The following is a 20,717-nucleotide window of genomic DNA, read 5'->3' on the forward strand; positions in this document are numbered from 1 at the left end:
TGTCTGTTCCTAGGATATTGTGTAAAATTCTTTGGAGTGCTGGTTTGGTATTCATGAAGTTCCTAAGGTGCTCTTTGTCATGAAAGTATCTTATTTCTCCAACCATTTTGAAAGATAGTTTTGCAGGGTACATCAATCTGGGTTGGAGGCTGTTTTCTTTTAGGGCTTGGAATATGTCACTCCAAGCTCTTCTTGCCTTGATGGTTTGTGTTGAGAAGTCTGCTGTGATTCTGATGGGCTTTCCTTTGTATGTGATTTGTTTCTTTTCTCTGACTGCTTGGAGAACTTTATTCTTCTGTTGTGTTTCTGGAATCTTAACAATTATATGCCTATGTGTAGACTTTTGATCAAGGCTATTTGGAGTCTGATATGCCTCACTTATCTGTATGTCAAGCTCTTTTCCCCTGCTTGGCAAGTTTTCTGCCAGTATTTCTGTGAAGAGATTTTTTATGTCATCTGCACTCTCTCCTGTTTCTTCATTGAGACCAATCAGTCTCATGTTATTCTTTTTTGCATCATCTAGCAGCTGCTGGATTGATTTCTCATGTTCCCTTATAATTTTGAAGCAATTTTTCTTTTCCTGGTTACTAATTGCAATCTTATCTTCTATATCTGAAATTCTGTCCCCACACTGGCTTATTCTGCTGTGTAGACTTTCAATGGAGTTTTTCATGTCCTGGAAATCTATTTGCATCTGTTTTATGGATTCCATTTGTTTCCTATGTTGGAATTCCATCATGTTCCTGAGCTCCTCTCTAGATTTATTAATCATGTCTTGCACTAGGGGCACAATTTCTCCTGTTATCTGAGAAATTATTTCCAATTTCATTTTTTCCAGATCCCCTTTTGTTGCCAGTTCAGTGGGTCCAGGTGGTTGAGTATCAGAGTGTTCCCTCTCATTTCCCTTTGGGGTTGCTGTAGGTGATCTGGAAGTCTGGTTTTGAGACTTATTTACATGTTTTCTCATTTCGAATGGGGGGGGGGCTGTTATCGCCTGCACGGATTACCTCCTCTGAGCTGGGTGAGGTGGGACAGGGGCCGGTAGCAGCGGTAGTGATGGTGACCCAAAAGCCCTTTCCTGTGGGCTGGGAGCAGCAGGAGGGATGGTGGCCAGGAAACCCCTTCCTCTGGAGCAGGAGCAGTGGGATGGTGGCTAAGAAGCCCCTTTCTCTGGGCCAGGAGCAGCGGGACAGAAGGTGGCCCAAAAGCCCTTTCCTCTGGGCTGGGAGCAACGGGAGGGATGGTGACCAGGAAGCCCCTTCCTCTGGACTAGGAGCAGTGGGACGACAGCTCAGAAGCCCCTATCTCTGGGCCAGGAACAGTGGGACTCAGTACCTTGGTCTGGTGGTCTGTTGTCCTCTGTGTCTTTGTACTGTGGAATCAGGTGGCTGCCTGTCTGCAGTGGGGTGATTCGGTGTCTTCTGCGCGACTCAGGACCTTGGTAGGGCGTGCACAGACCTGCCTGTCTGCAGCGGGCTGATTTGGCCTGTGTTCCGCCCGCGCGACTGGGGACCTCGGTGAGGTGTGGGCAGACCTGCCTGTCTGCAGCGGGGTCTATTACTCATTTTTATAATGGTTTTGTTCTGTAAATCAGTGGTAATACTCTGGATGTTTATAAGTAACAATGGCACTCATTAAGAGAAAGCACAGGTGGTCGCAGGTGGCTCACGCTGATGCCAACCCTCCCTGGCCACCCGGAACAACACAGGCACTGAACACCAGTGTTTCTGCTTGGTGCCCTGAAGTATTTCATTGGCTTACGGAGCTCAGACGAAGGCCTTGAGAGATGATTTAGTCTGCTGGGTCTGCCGAGTTCCTCTCCCCGCGCCGTCATGTTTTTGGAGGATCTGAAAGTTCCTGAGAGAGACCTTAGTTGTCCTCGAGCACAGCTTGGCAGGGGCGGAAGGCTGAGGTTTACTCCCCTCGCGCGGATTGGTCCAGAGCGAGCTAGAAATACTTTTAGGGCGGGCGCGAGCCGGCCGCGAGGGGGTAGCGCTCAGGGAGCGCGTCTCGCGGAGATGTGGAACCCGCTGCGTGAAGCCGACGCGGCCACGGGCTCCGGGCGTCGCCCGCGCTGGCTGTGCGTCGGGGCGCTGGGGCTGGCGTGCGGCCTCCTCCTGCTTGGCTTCCTCTTAGGTAGGCGCGTCTTGCGGGCCCTGCCGCGGGGTCCCCGGGACGGCTTTGGGGAGGCGGCGGGGAGGCCGCGTCCCCCGAGGTGGGCACAGGGTCGCCGGGGACGAGCACCCTAGAGTTGTGTACAAGCGGCTCGTAGGACAGAGCCGCGCAGACTATGGAGTAGAAAGAAGACTGAAACTGAACTTAGGTTCCCCGGGCTGGAGCCTGAAGGACGAGGGGCGATCTCTGGATCTCTAGGGGTGGGGAACCAGGTCGTCCAGGGAGCTCTGCCTGGAGGGGCTCAGACCTCTCTGGGGAGTTTTAGCTCGGCTTTCGGGGTGCGGTGGAACTCCGGGCGCTGCTGCAGTGGGGGCTTCTGCTGCTTTCTGACCTTGGGAGGAGCCGAGGCACTTTTGAGAAGAGGGTTGGGTTGTTCTCAGAGCTCAGAACTGATCCTTATCACCAGGGGGTTTGTGTTAAAACTCCGCAAGATAACCTGAGCAGCCCAGTCAAGCTCAGACTCTTAGATTCTGAGTTTGATTCCACCACTTCTTGAACAGGGTACCGAGTCTCAGCCTCAATCTCCCACTCTTCGTGATGAAGATAATATTTACCACTTACTGAGCATAGTAAACGAAATAGCATGCAGCACTCTTGAAAACATTTTGAGGTTCTTGGCCTTTCATTTCTTCTTGATAAGCAGTTGTTCGTGACAGCAGTCGTCTAAGGTTGCACCAGGTAATCCACTGCTTTGAATATGGATCTTCCCACAGATGCGGAAGACCAAGGCCTGAATTAGTCAGGTTAATTTAAATTCATTTTTCTGCTAGATAATGGTGTGACTGCAGAATCCTAAAAAGACTTGAGCCAAACACTGCCTCAAAACTAACATATGGGTGAGGATTTAGCTCAGTGGCACCGTGCCTGCCTGCAAGCACAGGGTCCTGAGTTGGATCCCTGGTAAAACAAACAAACAAAGAAAAAAAAGCTAACACCTGGGTTATTAACCACCTAAGGTTGCTACTGGCTTAAATGAGATAGTACTGAAAAAAGAATATGCTTCAAATTGAGTTTTTATTTTATCAAATGGAAAAATGGGACTTAAGACTTGGCAAGGTTGGCATGGTATTCATATCTCCTGTGTATGTCTTAAGGGCATCCAATGCTTCCTGGTATTTCTCTCACCCTGATCCACTGCTGTGGCTGAAGCAGAATAGATTCCTTATCTTTTTTTTTTCATGTTTTCTTAGGATTCTCTGCTCTCTCCTGCCCCATAATTCTCTGTGCTCTTCTTCAGGTTCATTTTTCAGATCTCAGTTTAGATATCTCATCCTTGGTGTCTTACTTGATCCCACAATCTCATCTGAGTACTTCAGTTGACACACAGGTGGAATCATACACACCTCCTGTCCAATCACGTATTTCAGTCTGCATGATTATATGTGTGTGTTTGTGTATAATGAGGAGTAATTGGAAAGCTCCATGAAAGCTGACTGGGTGCTGAGTTTGTAACAGTTTTATTTCCAGAACACATAATTTATCTAGAAGACCCTGTAATAATGCCCCTGTCCCTCAGATCAGAAGCAAACTGCAGAAGTTAATTGTTTGCATGATCTGGGTTTCTGTTGCCTCTGGCCTCATCTGTGCTCACTGAATGCTGTGCCAAGATGCTGGGTAAATTGGAGCTTCACTGTGGCTTTCTGAACTTCAACTTCTCAAGCCTATTCCAACTAGAAACACAAAATCTTAGCAATTTAGTTTTAGTTTAAGAACCAAAGCAAATTAAAGGTCTGAGTTTTACCAATACTGTGAAGTAATTTATGAACTTGAAATGTATTCACAATTAATTCATTATAAACATTTATCAAATGCATATTCTAAGTCCACAAACAAGCAATTGGTGGGGAAAGAAGGTAGATCTCCTTTCTGCCTTTATTTTTCCAAAGATCTTGTTTATCTCCATAAGTGGAAACTTATTTATTTATTTATTTGGGTTTTTTGAGATATGGCCTTGCTGTGTGGTTCAGGCTGGCCTTAACCTGGCCGTGTAGTTCATGCTGACCTCAAACTTTTAGTGATCTTTCTGCCTCAGTCTCCTGAATGCTGATATTACAGGCATGCACCACCACGCTCAACAAGCAGCACCATACATGCTGATTTCCTCATAAAACATTTCTTAGAATAACAACATGTATCATTGAAATTGGATTAAAATATGTTGCACTGGTTTTTGTAATTTAAAAAACTGTATTATCTTTGCTCAGTGAAAATAGGAAAGGGAAATTAAACTTCAGAAAATCAGAGGTAATTGATAATTTATATTTTATATGTGCTAGAGTCAATAATAAGAAAAAATGAGATTTGCCTATGTGCTCATATCTTATTTCTGTATTTTGATTCATTTTACAGGGTGGTTTATAAAGTCTTCTAATGAAGCTACCAATAATGTTCCACAGCATGGCATGAAGAAGGCATTTTTGAATGAGTTGAAAGCTGAGAACATCAAGGAATTCTTATAGTAAGTATATACTTGAAAGTTTATATGCACAGTTCATTTGGAACATTTATCATTTGGTTGAGAACTTTGGATCTAATATTTTATATTCAGGAGCAAGAGTCAGCAAACTCTTTCTCTTTGTGGACGAGCTGATCTCTGACATAACTATTTGACTTTGCTATTGTAGCCCCCAGAGAAGCCCTAGAAATAAATCAACAAATAAGATCAACAAATGAGAAATAGATCAACAAATAAGTATGTCACATCTGATAAGATATTGTTTATGTTCATTGAAATTTGAATTTCAGATATTTGCATTCCACACAATGGTATTCTTCTGTTTTATTTATTTAAATGTCAAAACTACTCTTAGGCTGAGTACAACAGAAAGAGACAGCTGACCAGATATGGTTGAGGAATTTCATTTGCTGACTTGAACTTTCAAGGAAGATAGTGTATTTTAGTTAAAAAAAAAAAAAAAAAAAAAAGGACTTTAGAGTTGGAGAGAAATGAGTTTTGAGTTCCATCTTTATTCATTAATTAGTAAAGTAACTTGGGGTGAATACTTCACTTTCCTGAGCCTTCATTTCCACATCTATAAATGGGAATAATGATACTGCTGTGATGAATCTGAAATTGGAGAGCATGTTTAGCATATTTTAAAAATTATTCCCACTTCCTGAATAGTGTAAAGCAGGAGAGATAAATTAGTAAATTTAAAAAATATTTACAAAGCAACTAAAAACACTTGCATGTAATTGATTAGAATGCTTAGATTTCAAAGCATGGCGTCTTTTTTTTTGCACAAGTGCAAGGACCCAAGTTTGATCCCTGGTACCAAAAAAAAAAAAGTAGCTTAGTGCATATGTCTAAAAATGTTTGAAATCCTTTTAGTGATTGAAAGATTCCCTAATGAAGACAAGTTGTAATTTTATAGAAAAGCCCATTCTATATATATATATATATGATGTATATCGTGTATGTGTCATAGGTGAGCATGCAGTCATACAGACATGCTCTTGCCTATATTAATTTTCAACAGAATTAAAACTGTGCATAAAAATCTGCTATGGCACCTCCCAGATGTTTGGAAGGGACACTTGAAGTGAGATGCCTTGAACTTAAACTTCTTTGCTTTGTGGAAAACCCTCCTCTGCCTCTTGCACTAATAGATATAATAAAAGGGGAACTTTTGTTTTATTGTTGATTTGGATTAAGGGCTGACTACACATTAATTTTTAACTATTAATTTTTGTTCACCAGTAATTTTACACGAGTACCGCATTTGGCAGGAACAGAACAAAACTTTCAGCTTGCAAAGCAAATTCAATCCCAGTGGAAAGAATTTGGCCTGGATTCTGTTGAGTTAGCCCATTATGATGTCCTGTTGTCCTACCCAAATGAGACGTATCCAAATTACATCTCAATAATCACTGAAGGTGGACATGAGGTAAGATGAAGAACAAAAGGGATAAAAAAAGATCTTTCCTCAGTTTTGTTCTTTCGATGCTTGTTAAGAAAATACCCTATCCTTAGGGCTGGGGATTTAGCTCAGTGGTTTTGCCGCCTGCTGCGCAAGAGCAAGGACCCGAGTTCGATCCCTGGTACCAAAAAAAAAAAAAAAGAAAATACCCTATCCCACCTCAAAATATTAATGGAAATCAATATTATTGGAGCCCATGAATAATAATTAATACCTCATTACTCTTAATATCTCATTGCTCTCATGATATTTTCATTGAGTGTGATATTGGTAAGATTCTGAGAAATTAATACTTGATGATAGTTACTGTTTCCAGCTTTTTATTATGATGTAAGCTTCCAAGCAACTAAAATGGATAGGGTTATACTTTGTTAGGCTTACTCTGAAGACTGCATAGGTTAGCAGTTGCTAGACTATCCAGGAACCCATTGTATAGGTCCAGCCAGCAGATTTTTATTGGTCCTTAATTATTATGTTTCTACTTAACCTTAGCCAAAAAGTAAAAAAGCAATCAGTGATTATGTTCCTGAGGCCTGGTGTTCATATCTGTGCCAAAAACTTGTATGCCGGCATTTGGAAGGCAGTTTTGAGGGAAGGCCTATAGAATGATATTTACTCTAAAGAATTTATGCTCTTGAATGCAAGTAAGGGCACATATTGAAGAGAAAAAGAAGATTACAGATAATTGAGATACTTCTTATCATGATATATGTTCTCTGTGAAAACTCATAAACTGTAACTCAACTATTCATCCCTAATTGGTTTTAGGGCTTCAGTATCTATTTAGCACAGTTCCTTTTCATCTAGAAAGCTTCCCTCATGCCTTTTGCTACTAAACCTTCTAAATTATATATAGTTTCAAACATTCCCAGCTTAATCAGTGAACTGAAAATGTCATATGCTTTGAATATTCAATTATTTTCAAAATATGCATCAGCACAAGGACCCGAGTTTGATCCCCGGTACAAAAAAAAACACAAAAGAAACAAAAAAATATGCATCTATCCTCATTTTATTGACAATGTATCAGTCTCATCTCGATAATTAATGTTTTTCAATCACTGATATAATCCCATGCAAAATTACCTAATACGATTTAGAGCTTTCCATATTAACTGCTACTTTAAATGAAAGTAGTTAACAATTAAACTTTACAAAAACATGAACAGTTTCATGCTGGCCATGGTGGCACAGGCCTGTTATCCCAGCTCTCAGCACATGGCAAGAAGAGGTTGAGACAGGAGGATCATTGTGAGTTTGAGATCAGATTGGCCGCAGAGTAAGTTCAAGCCAGCCAGGTGAACAAATACTGAGGCCCTGTCTAAAAAACCAAAACCAAACAAACAAAACAAAGAAAAGAAAAGAAACTTTAAAATTTTCAAATAAAAGTATTCTTTTAAAAATTGGGAAAATTTTTTTCAGCTATTCTTTGGACAAAGGACTAATACCTAGAATATATAAAGAACTCAAAAAAATTTAGAGCCCCCCTAATAAAAGACCCAGTCTTGAAACAGGAAATTGAAATGAACACACACTCCTCAGAAAACGTATGAATGGCCAATAAATACATGAAAAAAATGTTCAACATTTCTAGCCATTACAGAAATGCGAGTTACAGCAATACTAAGATTCTATCTTATACCAGAAAGAATGGCTGTTGTCAAATAATAACAAATCACCATTTGGCTACCACCAAATAATAACAAATGTTGGAGAGGCTTCAGGGAAAAAGAAACCTTTCTCCATTGTTGGTGGGAGTGTAAACTAGTGCAACTACTGTGGAAATCAATATGGAGATTACTCAAAAAACTAAAACTAGAAATTCTATTCAACCCAGCTATTCCTTTTCTAGTTATCTTCCAAAAAGGCTAAAGATATCAAATTACAGCAATACATACATACCCATGTTTGTAGTAGTACAACTCGTAATAGCTAAATCTTGAAAGTGGCCTATGTGTCCATCAACAAATGAATAGGTAAAGATACCACATTTGTGGTATTTATACAGAATGGAGTATTACTGTGCCATAAAGAAGGATTGTGATTTGTAGTCAGTTGAGTCATTTGTAGGAAAATAGATGCACCTTGAGACCATAATATTAAGTGAAATAAATCATTTGCAATTTTTTTTTTGTGCTGGCAGTCAAACTCAGGACCTTGCACTTGCAGGGCAGGTGCTGGAATCACTGAGCTAAACCCCCAGTCCCTAAGTGAAGTAAATCAGGCACACAAGCTTAAGTATTACATGGTTTCTCTTATATTTTGTATAAATAGCAAAATAAAAGATAGATAATAGGAACTAGAGAGATAGATATTTTGGATATGGGAATGGGACCAAAGAATGGAAGAAGGGAAAAGGGAGGGGAGAAGAGGATAAGGAAAGAACTGAGATTGTATAATGTACATGTACCAACTCCCCACTAGGAATGTGATCATTATGTACTGCAAATATGTACCATAAAAAGTAGAAATTAAAAAAATAAAGTTTGGGGAATACCAATGTATATCATACATTTTCATAATATTAATAAGTGATGCTACATCTTGACATATCTATATATATAGTTAAGTAACCAGGGACCCTTAAAAGCAAGTTTACTTTTAAAAGAAGATTATTTAAAGACATAAAATACTGCAGGTGGAAATATTTAAACCTTTCTCCTGACATATCAAATAAATTCGGGGATTATCTATCTATGATGAGGAAAACAGCAGACATGCTTTGTTTTTTCTCTGCTTCCTCTTCACCTTTCATTTTTGACTAAACTATTGCTTTTATTATTTCATTATTTTTGCTATTACATGGATTTATAAAGTTTCTCAATCCTGTCACATAATACAGAATGAATCATGAAGAAGTTTTATTTTGGAAATTTTCCTGAATGCTCTTAGTTACCTAAAGGACCTTAATTATTTTAAATTTCATCATTGGTTCATTTTCTTTCAACATAAACTACTTGTTTACTTAATTACATGGTTCTGCAGAGTACCTTGCTTCCGCTCTATTTTCCCTTTTCCCAAGCTGTTACTATTCAGCTATGACTTGGTCCTTTTGATGTTTACTTCTGTTCTCTAAATAGCATAGTTACCTTGTCCTCATTTCATGTTCTGGCTCTCCTTAATGGCATTATGACAGTTCAGCTCTGTGTTCATCTCTCAGTCCGAATTACTGATGCTCTCTTAACCCTCTCCCATCTGCCCGTGTAGTTTGTTGTTTATGACTATTCAGACTGAGCTATAATGTAAACTATGATACCTTCTACTCTCTTGGACAACGCAGTTATGCAAATTCCCACACACACAGGCATCAGATATGTTTAGTAATCTATGGACCCTATCAGAAGTCCAATATTCTTTCTTTTTTTGTTGTTGTTTTTTGTTTTTATGCTGAGGGCTTCACACTGAACTATAGCCCCAGCTCGTTTATTGTTTTTGAGTAGAGTATTGTTTATTGTTTCTTGAGTAGAGGCTTGCTAAGTCACTAAATTTTCCAGACTGAGCTCAAACATATGATCCTCTTGCCTCAGCTTCCCAGCATGCTGGGATTACAAGCACACAACACAACAACCTACAGAAATCCACTATTCTTAATGTACATTGTTTTATCTTTGTTTATTGAGAATAAGGTACCATAGAGAATGCCACTTTCTGAAGCAGTTCTATAATGTTTTGTGTATGTGTGTGTGTATGTGAGTCTTTAGTTGCACTGTCACTGCTGCCTCAATATGCTGAATTGATTCAAAACGTTTACCTTTCAATGTCAACTTTGACTTTGTGGCAGACTCGGAAGTCTGGTGAATAAGGTGAGTGAGGACACTCATGCTTTTACAAGCCCACTTTTCCATTGGATGATATTCCATGGCAACATTCTTAAAAATACTTGCAGAAGAGGACTTCCAGAACTGTTTCAGAAAAAGGCAAGAATAATGGTATAAGTGTTTTCACAGCAAGTGGGTAAAAGTATTTTGAGGGAGATTAAGCGTAATGCATCTTTTACTGTACTTTAAGTTTTTAAAAATTTAAGCACTCACTCTGTTTTTTGACCAGCCATTGTATATTGCCCTTTTATGTGACAAAAAGTAAATAGAAATTTGTAAACCAAAGTTGTTTTAATTATACTCAAAATACATAATTTGGGCCTATTAAAGAATTATGGAAAGTGAGTAATGCTCTAATACTGGTATATACCCGACCTTTGATAATGCCACCCAGAAAATAATTTCTTTGACCTTAAAAAAATAATTCACTGTTGCACAGTGGTGCTGTAAAATTGAAGATTACCACAAATCCAGTGAAACTAGCTTATATACGCCCTTGCTTAAAACACCACCTCCTGTAACTGTTTCTAGATGTGTTTTTACTGCACCTTAGCATGGTTTTTCTTGTAATCTTATCCCATGATTCAGATGACTTTGTGTTTTGTACCTTGTCTGGATTATAGAAAAATATAAGGAATCTGGAGGTTTGAGGGATTATAGTGACTGTAGTTGATCTGGTTTTGTTTGAGGTCCTATCAGCCTCACCAGAGGGAGAAAACTGGTACTGTGCTGAGTCTAATGTCATGTCAGCCCAGCTTCAGTCCTGCCCCTGTAGTCTGCACTGGGCAGGGCCTATAGGTAATGTTGGAAAGAAGTAGCGATAACTGGTAGCCTTTTTCCTGATCTCAAAGAAAGGGTGTTAATGTTTTACCACTAATTTTGATATTTCCTATAATGTTTATCAAGTTTCCTTAATTCACTTCCTTTCCAAATTTGGTAAAACTTTTTGCTATGGGTTTATGTCAAATTTTATCAATACACTTTGTTATGAGATGAGCATGCAATTTTTCTTTCTTGATCTGGTAACATTAAGTGATATTGTAATGTTAATCTAACCTTACATTGTTGGAACTTGTAATATTAGCAGTGTTCAGTTTACAGTAATATATTCATGTATATTTGGTTTGTATTGATAACATGTCTAGTCCCTTTTTTATAATTTATGTTATAATTTCTATATTGTGCTTGTTTTATGAATGAATTGTTTTTAGTAATCTCTGAAAAGGTAGTATTATGTTTATTTCTTCTTTAGTCTTTCAAACTCAAGGGAAATTAGTTGGCCTTTACACTGTGTTTTGTGGAACATGTATGTTAAGAAACTTAGTTTCTTTATTGTTAATAAAATTATTTTTAGATATGTTTTTATGACAGTTTTCTTTCTTTCTTTTTTGTTTTTGCTTGTTGTTTTCTTGAGATACGGTCTCACTGTGTAGTCCAGACTGGCCTTGGACCTGGCTCTATCCTCCTGCATGAGCTTCCTGAGTGCTGTGACTACAAGTGGGTTCCACCACAATTGATAGTTTTCATGTTTTTAAAATTTCATTTTCCATTTCATCTCTTGTCAAATTTATGGCCATGATTATTCCTAAAATTTTCTTAATTTTTAAAAACTGTAGTAGCTGTAGATATGCTTTATTTTATAATTAATATTTTGTGCTTTTGCTGTTATTTTCCTCATTAATCTTAAAAGATATGTTATTTTGGTAATTAAACATTTGTCTTTGGCAATCATTTTTATATATCCTTGCTTTATGTTTTATTAATTCTGTTTTTACTTTATAATTGGCTTTCCTACCATCTTTGTATGTACCTTGCTGTTCTTTTTAGCTTCCCCTTTTTAAAACTTACTGAGGTTCAGCCTTTCATCTAATGAATTCTAAGGCTATAAATTTTCCTCCAAGAAATACTTCAACTAGATCTCGTGAGTTTGCATAAGAAATATTTTAATTATCATTAATATCTAGTTGTCTTATATTTTCCATGTTTTTACTTTGATTCTGAAATTATTAGATTTTTTAAATTCCTGAATTTAAAGACTGTTCTCATCATTTGGTTTGGTCTACTTTGTAAATAAAGTATATTGTAATCAGATAGTGTGGTATGTAGGACATCAACCTTTGACAATTGTAGATATTTGTTTTAGATCCTAATGTTTCTCAGTTACTATAAATGTTCTGTTTTTCACTGAAAACAAAAGTTTAGCATTTGGCTTTGGCTTAAATATTTTATATTTGTATGATTTTGTAAATTATTTGGCTGAAATCTCCTTTTCCTTAATGTGTCCTTATTCTGTCTGATTCTTTATCAATTTTAAAGAAAAGTTAAAGTTAATTACCATAGTAAGTATTGCTGTTTTCTATGATGGACCAGGGGTAGATTTTGTATTATTCATTTTGACCAGAATTTACTGGGCCTCCTTAATCTAAGAGTACATAATTTTTATCAGTTTTGGAATATTTTTATTCATTATATATTCAGGTGTAGCCCTTCCGTATTCTTTCTCTTCTTTTTCTTTAGAAAGCTACATGTATCCTGACCCTTCTCATTTTGTCTCATTTTTTGGTCTCCAGATATTTTTTTCGTATTTTTTATTGCTGTGATTCTGTGCTGTATGCTGTATTATTCCTTCAAATCTCCTAAATACTTCAGTTTTTCCCAGCTTTGTCTATTTTTTACCCACACATTATTTTTCATTTAAATTTTAATTCAATGTGATGTTTATGATATGTTTGTCTTTATAAATGTGATTTTACTCTGTTCTTTCTCTCCACTCTTTTCATAGAACTTTGCATGTATTTAGTGATTTGTAGCTCTGAGTTCTTTCATAGGGTTCTTTAAGGACTAAGTTTAAGGCTAGTTCTCCTTGATCATTTTTGCTGGGCCCCAGGGACACCACAAACCTGGTACTGGTTTAAAGTAGGTATTTTTCAGCTTGAGGCATTTTGTTCCACGTAGATAGTGAGTTGAAAATTGTAGGGTTATGAATTCTCTGGTTCTCCCCCCTCTACCCTCAGCCATCACTTTCTGTAGAACAGGTTTATTTCGTCATTAAGAGCAAAGAACATTTTTCTTTGAAGACCAATCTAACAGGAGAATGTTAGACTCCATTATTTGGACTGACTTCAGATTATCTGAATTACTCTGTCCTTTGCATGGGGTATAGAGCTTTGATGGATCCAACCAAGTGGCAGAGCACAGTGTTCCAGTCAGCTTTCTATTACTATAACAAAATATCTGAGGTAATTAACTTACAAAAGAAAAGGTTTCTTCTGGCTCATGGAGCTGGAGTTTCCAGCCCATTACGAAGGGATCCCATGGCTCTGGGCCTCCGATGAGCCAGTACCTAATGTAGGAGTGTGGTACCAACCCAGAAAGCAACTACCAACCCAGAGAGGCTGGGGGTGCACAGTCACCTTCAGTCACCTGGCGCCACCTTCAGGTCCCCATCTCTGAGGCCTAGGGTTCCACCACCTCCAAATACAGCCAAGGCTTCAGCACACAGCCCTTGAGGGGCACTCAACATGCGGGTGACAGCACAGACTTCAGTGCCAGCTCTCAGGAGTCCTTTCATGTCTTCTTTTCCTTTTTCTTTTGGATTCTGAGTATTCCTAATTTTTTGTATTTCCAGTTCAAGACTGCACTTCAAAAGATACATATTTTGTTTTGTGTTTTCTTTAAATCATTGTAAATGTTATTTAGTATGTCCAGGTACTGTTGGATATGGATCTGTCAATTACGTAATTTTTTTGTTAAGATGAAATTAATATTTAATTTGTTCCTAAGGAATAATTTTGGCACTATTATGTGATTGTGATTACTGTGCAATACTGCATTTGTTTTGTTTTGTTGTTTACTAAATCAAAAGCTAGTGCTTTCAGCTTCTCTCAGGGACTTCCTGGGGGAATTTACTGCCTATCTTCTGTGAAACACTTTGTATCTATATCGGAGAGGGAGGTTTGCTGCTCTTCTCCCCATCTACTGCTAATTCTTCCTTTAAGACACAGTTCTTCTCTTTGGAAGATTATAATTGTTATCTCTTCTGGACTTCTTTTTCAGTTACTCATAAACTTTCCACTGTACTTAGTTATTTTCTGGTTGTTGTTTTTTGTTTGTTTTGTTGCTTTACCTGGGTCTCCTTAAATAGATTTTGAGAACAGGTCTAAATTTATTCATCTCCTTCATTCCTCACACTTCCAGCACAGTGCTGGGTATCTGATATCTGCTATCAGAATACTGAAGGATTAATTCACCTTCTACAGACAGAAGAGATAGTGTGCATTTTTCCTTGCTTGATTGAGCTGATTTACTTTGTGATGATGGTATTTCTTTCACTAGATTTTCAACACATCATTATTTGAACCACCTCCTCCAGGGTATGAAAATGTCTCAGATATCGTACCACCTTTCAGCGCCTTCTCTGCACAAGGAGTGCCAGAGGTAAGCATGCAGTATAGGAAAGTAAAATGGCAAGCGGAAGCCCCTCTCCCTTCATACATGCAGCCATAATTAAAGGGTAAGAAGAGGATTCTTTATAGAATTCAAATTCACCCTTTTCCCACACTTAAGAAACTAGAGCTTCTTAGTAAGAAAAAGGAATATTGACCTTTTTTTGTGTGCATAGTGTTTGTTTTCAGGTAAAATTTACCACATTGAGATACAGAAACCTACACTTTTGTTGATTGTTGACAAATGGATGTACCTGTTTAAACCCCCTCAATATATAAAATACTATCATTGTTTCAAATATTCCCTTATGCCCCTTCTTAATCAACTCCACACCCCCCAAAACAAATACTATTCTAATTTTTTTTGCCACTATATATTAATTTTTACCTATTCTAGAAACTTACATAAGTGGCATTGTATGACATCTATTTTTTGTGTCTGGCTTTTTAAAGTAAGTATAGAATCTGTGAAATTTCCATGTTTTAACACTTATTAGTAATTTGTTCTATTTTATTGCTAAATAATTTCTGCTTTGTGAATATCCTACATACTTTACTATAATTGTGAAAACTGATTAATTTTCAAAGGGCTTGAATAATGATACTATTTTCATTTGTAAATTAAGAACACAATTGTCCATTCTAGAAAATTGCATGTAATTTCCTCAATAATCCTATGTATGAGTATCATCTGAAATTTTAAAATTAATCTCCAGATTCCTGCACAGTACTTGGCTTTTGGTGAGTGTATTAGTTTGTTTCTGCTTCCTTAACAAAATACTACAGACTGTCTAATTGAGTAACTTATTTCTAATTTAATAAAAATCTCACAAACAATAGAATATTTTCTGTTAGCTATATGAAATTTATTTCAAATGAACAGTTATCATTATACTTAATAATACAATATCAAGATTTTTGTCCTTTAAAAATTATCACATAAGCCTGCCATGTGGGGCAGCTACTTGGGAGATGGAGGCAGAGGATTGCAAGTTTGAGCCCAGTGTGGACAACTTAGCAAGACCCCATGTCAAAATAAAATAAAAAGAGCTAGGGATGTACCTTAATGGTAAGGTGCTTCTCTAGTTTGTGGGAGACCCTGTGTTCAATCTCTGGTACCTCAAATAAAAAATTGGTGTAGATTAAGTATGCTTGGCATCATTGTAATTATTTCATAATTGAGGTGAAGTGAAATAGAAGTATAACAGTTGGAAATGAAGAGAGTATATTTTAGATCTCAGGTGTGTTGATGTTACCTAGCTTCATTCTTCTAGTTACGGCACACTGGTGGCTCACCACGTGTTAAGGACGTCACCATGTCTTATGCTTATTCTCCATCTGACTCCTCCAATCCTCTTCCCCATACACTTAGGCTCAGGTATTTAGGTCCTTAAATATGTATGTGTCCTTCATAATACAAGTGTGTGTGTGTGTGTGTGTGTGTGTGTGGTGTATATGTGTGAGTGTGTTTAATGCACTTTAAATGTATGTAAATGCCATTATACTTTAGACCTTACATGATTTCTCACTATATGCAATCAACAGTACTTTCAGAATCTATCTGTGGCTTTATGTTGGAGTAGGTCATTAGTTTCCACTGTTGTATGTTATTTCATCTTCTGTGCACACCACAGTTAACTTTCTGTCCTCTTAGGGGTGATCACACATCTTTCTCTAAATTCCTGTTATCTCAACAGTGAAGGGAACCCTTCATTTCCAAAGATCCAGTCTATAGGAGTTTACACTCCACTGACAGCGAATGAGCATTCTTCTTTCCTCAAGGTTTATAAGCTCTTCAAAATATACAACTTTAGAATTTTTGCCCATTTAATTGTTTTATTGTTTTAACTCATATGTTTCTGATTAGAAAGGAGGGCATGCATCACTAAATGTACATATTTATTAACTACTCTGGCTTGTCATTTTGTGAAATGTTTTTTCTTGTCAAAATTCTGAGCTGTTATGTTTCTTATATATTTTAATTATTTATTCCATATTGGTTTAAGATATTGTAAATATCTTCTTGTCATTTTTCAGCTCTCTGTTCACTTTGTGTCTGTTGACTTTTATTGAAAAGAAATCCTTAATCATGATATTGCCCAATTATTTCCATACATTTTTGTCTTTTGGGTGTTTTCATTAATTCTCTCCATTAGATACGGTGATATATCTCTATAAATAGAATGTACAAAAATATTAATAAAAAAATCTTCATGTAAGTAATATTATCAGACTGGATAAACATATATGGATAAATAATACATGATTTCAGAATATGTAAAGAAGGAATTTTATTTAAAATAGCTATGAAATCAAATACACTTTAAAAATGATGCTAGCCTGTTGGAGAGCAGTCAGCTGGGCATGGTAATATACTCCTGTAATCCCAGTACTCTGGGAGGCTGAGGCAGAAGAATCATTAGTTAGAGCCCAGCCTGGGAACTTAGCAAGACTTTGTCCCAAAATAAAAAAATTAAAAGTGGGCTAGGGGTGTAGCTCAATGAGAAGCCCTTGGGTTCAATCCCAGTATTGAGAAAAAAGTTAAAAAGAAAAAGAAAAACACTAGGAGGTGTATGGATCACTGAAAAGATTCTGTATATAGAATTATGCTTCCAGATAGGAAGACAGGTTGTTATAAGGGCAAAATTCTATCTAGATTAGTTTGTAGGTTTCCCAAGTGACCAATTAACATCCACCAAATAATTTTTAGACTTTAAAACATTAGACAGTATCATAGAGATCATTATCACATTTCTTTCAAGTATGCTTAAATAGCCAGGGATTTCGCTCAGTGGTTCCGTCACCTGTCTCGCCAGAGCAAGGACCCGAGTTTGATCCCCGGTACCGAAAAAAAAATATGCTTAAATAGTTTCAGATTAATGACAGGATTAGAGGAGTACAGTGGTACCTCAGTGCACGAACTTAATTCTTTCCACAATTCTTAAGTTCGTGAATCAAGGTACCACTGTATATTATTTTATGTGGGATCGCTGTTTATGTTCAAGTATCTTATGAGGTTGCTGGCTTGTATGCTTTCAGCCAGTACAGTGCTACTTCTCTTGTAAATAATGTATTTCTATATGTGTGTAAAACATTTCACTGTCAGTTATCTTTGACTCTATGTCTGACTTCTCTGGAGTGTTATATGCAGGGCTCTGCTTTTGACGGGATGATATGGTCTGATCTAGTGGTTCTCAGATTTTACTGTGTATCATAATAATTTGGAGGATTTTTAAGCCACAGATTCTGGTTTCCGCCTGCTAAGTTTCAGTAGTCTGTGTGGAGGCTAAGAGTTTGTGTCTAACAAGGCCTACCTAGGTGATGCCAGGACGGGGCTTTGAAAACCGGCTCTTGACTCCCAGTTTTGTCTCTATTAACAGGGCAGGAAGTTGGAAGCTTGAAGGAAACAAGAGAAATTCTAAGTCAGTTTTACATGATTGTATTTATTCACAGTCATGAAACAATGGTGCAGTATGCCTCTTACAAGAAGGCCATTGTCTGCAAACAAAGCGTTTTTCTAAGGAACAGTGACATTTGAGAAATGCCAAGAGGACTTATCTATCCCATGTTTTCATTTTCAGAGTTTACTGTCATTTTCAAACTAATGTCTTTTCTAGTCCCTTCTCTTTCATATTTGTTTTGTGAGGATTGTCAGTTTATCAAGAGATAGCCACTTTAGTAAGATGTAAAGAAATCAAAAAGTCAGCGTATTCATCCAGGATAAATTTCAAGTAGGAAACTTACTCTTTTTCTGAAATCTAATTGGTTAACAATTTTGTTAATATAGGAAAAGAGGGAACTCTAGAGTGGGCTAACAATTATAAATCAGACTTACACTGTTGTCATTAATACTGCAGTAATATTACATTGTTTTTAGGACAAGATGCAGTAGCTAAAAATATTCCTGCCAGGTGTGATGGTACGAGCCTGTAATACCGTCACATGGGAGGCCGAGACGAGAAGATTGCTGTGAGTTGGAGGCCAGCCTGGGCTACATAGTGAGTTCAAGGCCAGCCTGGGCTACATAGAGAGACCCTATATCTGAACAACAAACAATTTCTTTTACAGAATCAAAGATTCAAATCTCATTTTTGGAATGTTTCCTTCTTAATTAAAAAGTTAACATCAACTCAAGTACTATTTCATTGTTTGCATATTCTCTTTAAACTAATTTTAGTTTTTCTATAGAATTCATCAACTTTTAATATATAACTTGCTTAGATATTAAATGTAGTGTTTATTATCTTCTTATTGTCCTCCATCCACCTTGATGTACATTCCTCAAGTGCAGGGATTTGTTGTACTGCCTGGAACTGTGACACATAATAATAAGTCTTCAACAAATTTGGCAAATGAATCTTAGTCTCAATTTGGAAACAACTCTGTTTTAGTATTTGGTCTAAATTTATTATGTGCACACTATGCGAAATGTAGTCAAAAAGGAAAACTGTAACTAAAATAAAATCACAAGATATTGGAAAGCATCTGGGACAGGGCTTCAACATGGAGAGCATGAAAACTTCCCAAGGGTATGCTTCGGACCCATTAAGGGAATCCATTTATGGGTCATCAGTTGCCCAGTGTACTCTTCTTGCAATTGAGAATTGGCTTGTGATGAGGCCCCGCTGCTACTTTGTCCCTACCTCCCTATTTACAGTGACCTTTTCTCTTGTTTGGAAATGGAAGATGTCTCCCCTTCCATCCTATAGCACACATGAAGCATTTCTTTGCCTTGTAAGAATCTCTGAGACTCCAGAAAAAAAGAGACTATTAGAAATGTTGTACTCGATGTTGACAGAGTGAATAATTCTAATAGCTGGGTCACAAAATTCTTTAGCTGGTCTGACATTTTGCATTTATTTTGCAAATAAAAGGTGAATCCAATTAAGTTTCCAGCTGATATGTTAAGAATAACTAGGATGACAAGTCAGCGTGTGATGTTTGGGTTGAAACTTGGCTACATGTAATGACAATTCCATAACAAAACTTTTTTCATTTCTGTCCAAGTTTTCTCAGAAATTACATGTAGAAACAAGAAATGTGTATAGACTGTTTTTGATCCTTGTCTTACTCTAGCATTAACGCATTCATGTACAGATTTATAAGAAAATGCTTTATGTTTCCATTCATTGCATTAAGAGATTTCTAGTTAAATTTTCTTATCTATTACTTATAAAAATATTCAGGGAACCTTAAATTCATTTTGATATAATAATGATAATATACTGCTGAAGCATTTTCTTAACACACAGCCTGTCACAGGAAATATATTTTAAAACGTTTTATTTATATACATATACCCAAGGAAATTTGAGTGATTAACGGAAGACTTTCAAGTATACCTAGATTCAATATAATAAAATTTGAAATGGGATTTGGTATGTTATATGGTAATTGAGGAATGTTCCTGTGTAATCTATGTCTGTGACAGGGAGGGAAAGGATGCTGGATTAGGCAGGGGAAGAAGTCACACTGAAGTGCCAGCTCAGGGACAGCAGAGCTCTGGAATAGCCTTCAGAATTGTCCTGCATTGGACTGAGATGTCCAGGTCCTTATTTGCTCGTCTCAATCAGTTGTTAAATGTTTGGCATCTGAAAAACTGGCATGACCTTGGGCCAGTTGGCTGCAGCTGAGGCAGTCCCTAAAGGATTCATAGCTGGAGGCAACTCATGGAGAGATTCCCTGCAGCTGAAGCAAGAAGTCCTTCATTGAGGGGGAGCTGGGCAATGTATCCTAGAGCCCATCACAAATACATTTTACAGTAAAATGCTGCAAGGGAAGGGAGACAAAATACAAGTTCAAGGCCAAAAAGAAATGATAGCATTCTGACAGTAGAGAAGAACGTGTCCATGTATTTCTTTAAATGGATGATGTTGAACAGTACGTAGGTACACACAGTATTCACATTCCTCTGTATACATGTAAAAATTATATGCTTCTAAAATTATATGTGCTTCTATAAATGTTAATATTTATAGTGTGCTAAAATTACATTCTTTGCAGATACTTAAAAGTATGAAAAAATTTAGATGTCTGTGTAAAATATATGGATGCGTACATCACTTTTCAAAATTAAAGACTAGAGAAACCAGATTGATGAAAGATCGCTGATCTAACCCAGCATGTCATTTTACAAATGAGAATGTTGAGACTCAGAAGTGTTCTAATAGGTGCACATGATCTTACTAATGACAGAATCCAAACCTGGAAACCTGATCATTCTTCCTCCCCCAGTGGCTGTGAACACCCAATTACACTGCTATTTATAAAAGCACCCTGAAGAAAATAAAGCTGTCATCAGGGCTTCTTTACCTAGATGCTTGACCTCTTCCAATTGCATGTGGCAGTGCTTATGTTTA

At 37.3% G+C, this 20,717-nt stretch overlaps 1 protein-coding gene across 4 annotated transcripts in view; it reads left to right on the plus strand.

Moving 5' to 3' along the window:
• Positions 1 to 1,964: 1,964 nt before the first annotated feature.
• Folh1 (folate hydrolase 1) overlaps positions 1,965 to 20,717 on the plus strand; it is a 58,228-nt gene continuing 39,475 nt past the window's right edge. The window contains exons 1-6 of one of the 4 annotated variants that reach the window (XM_087212264.1): positions 1,965 to 2,136; positions 4,525 to 4,633; positions 5,876 to 6,062; positions 11,328 to 11,410; positions 14,249 to 14,350; positions 15,075 to 15,099. In XM_087212264.1, coding sequence (XP_087068390.1) covers positions 2,019 to 2,136; positions 4,525 to 4,633; positions 5,876 to 6,062; positions 11,328 to 11,410; positions 14,249 to 14,350; positions 15,075 to 15,099 — 624 coding nt within the window. In that variant the 5' untranslated portion in view covers positions 1,965 to 2,018. The remainder of the gene's footprint in view (positions 2,137 to 4,524; positions 4,634 to 5,875; positions 6,063 to 11,327; positions 11,411 to 14,248; positions 14,351 to 15,074; positions 15,100 to 20,717) is intronic. The other 3 variants (XM_087212265.1, XM_087212266.1, XM_004868200.3) reach the window with 3 other exon arrangements.

The sequence above is a fragment of the Heterocephalus glaber genome, unplaced genomic scaffold, assembly GCF_053883595.1.
Source record: "Heterocephalus glaber isolate CG9 unplaced genomic scaffold, H.glaber_assembly_v1.0 deba00001429, whole genome shotgun sequence".
Taxonomy (NCBI): Eukaryota; Metazoa; Chordata; class Mammalia; order Rodentia; family Bathyergidae; genus Heterocephalus; species Heterocephalus glaber.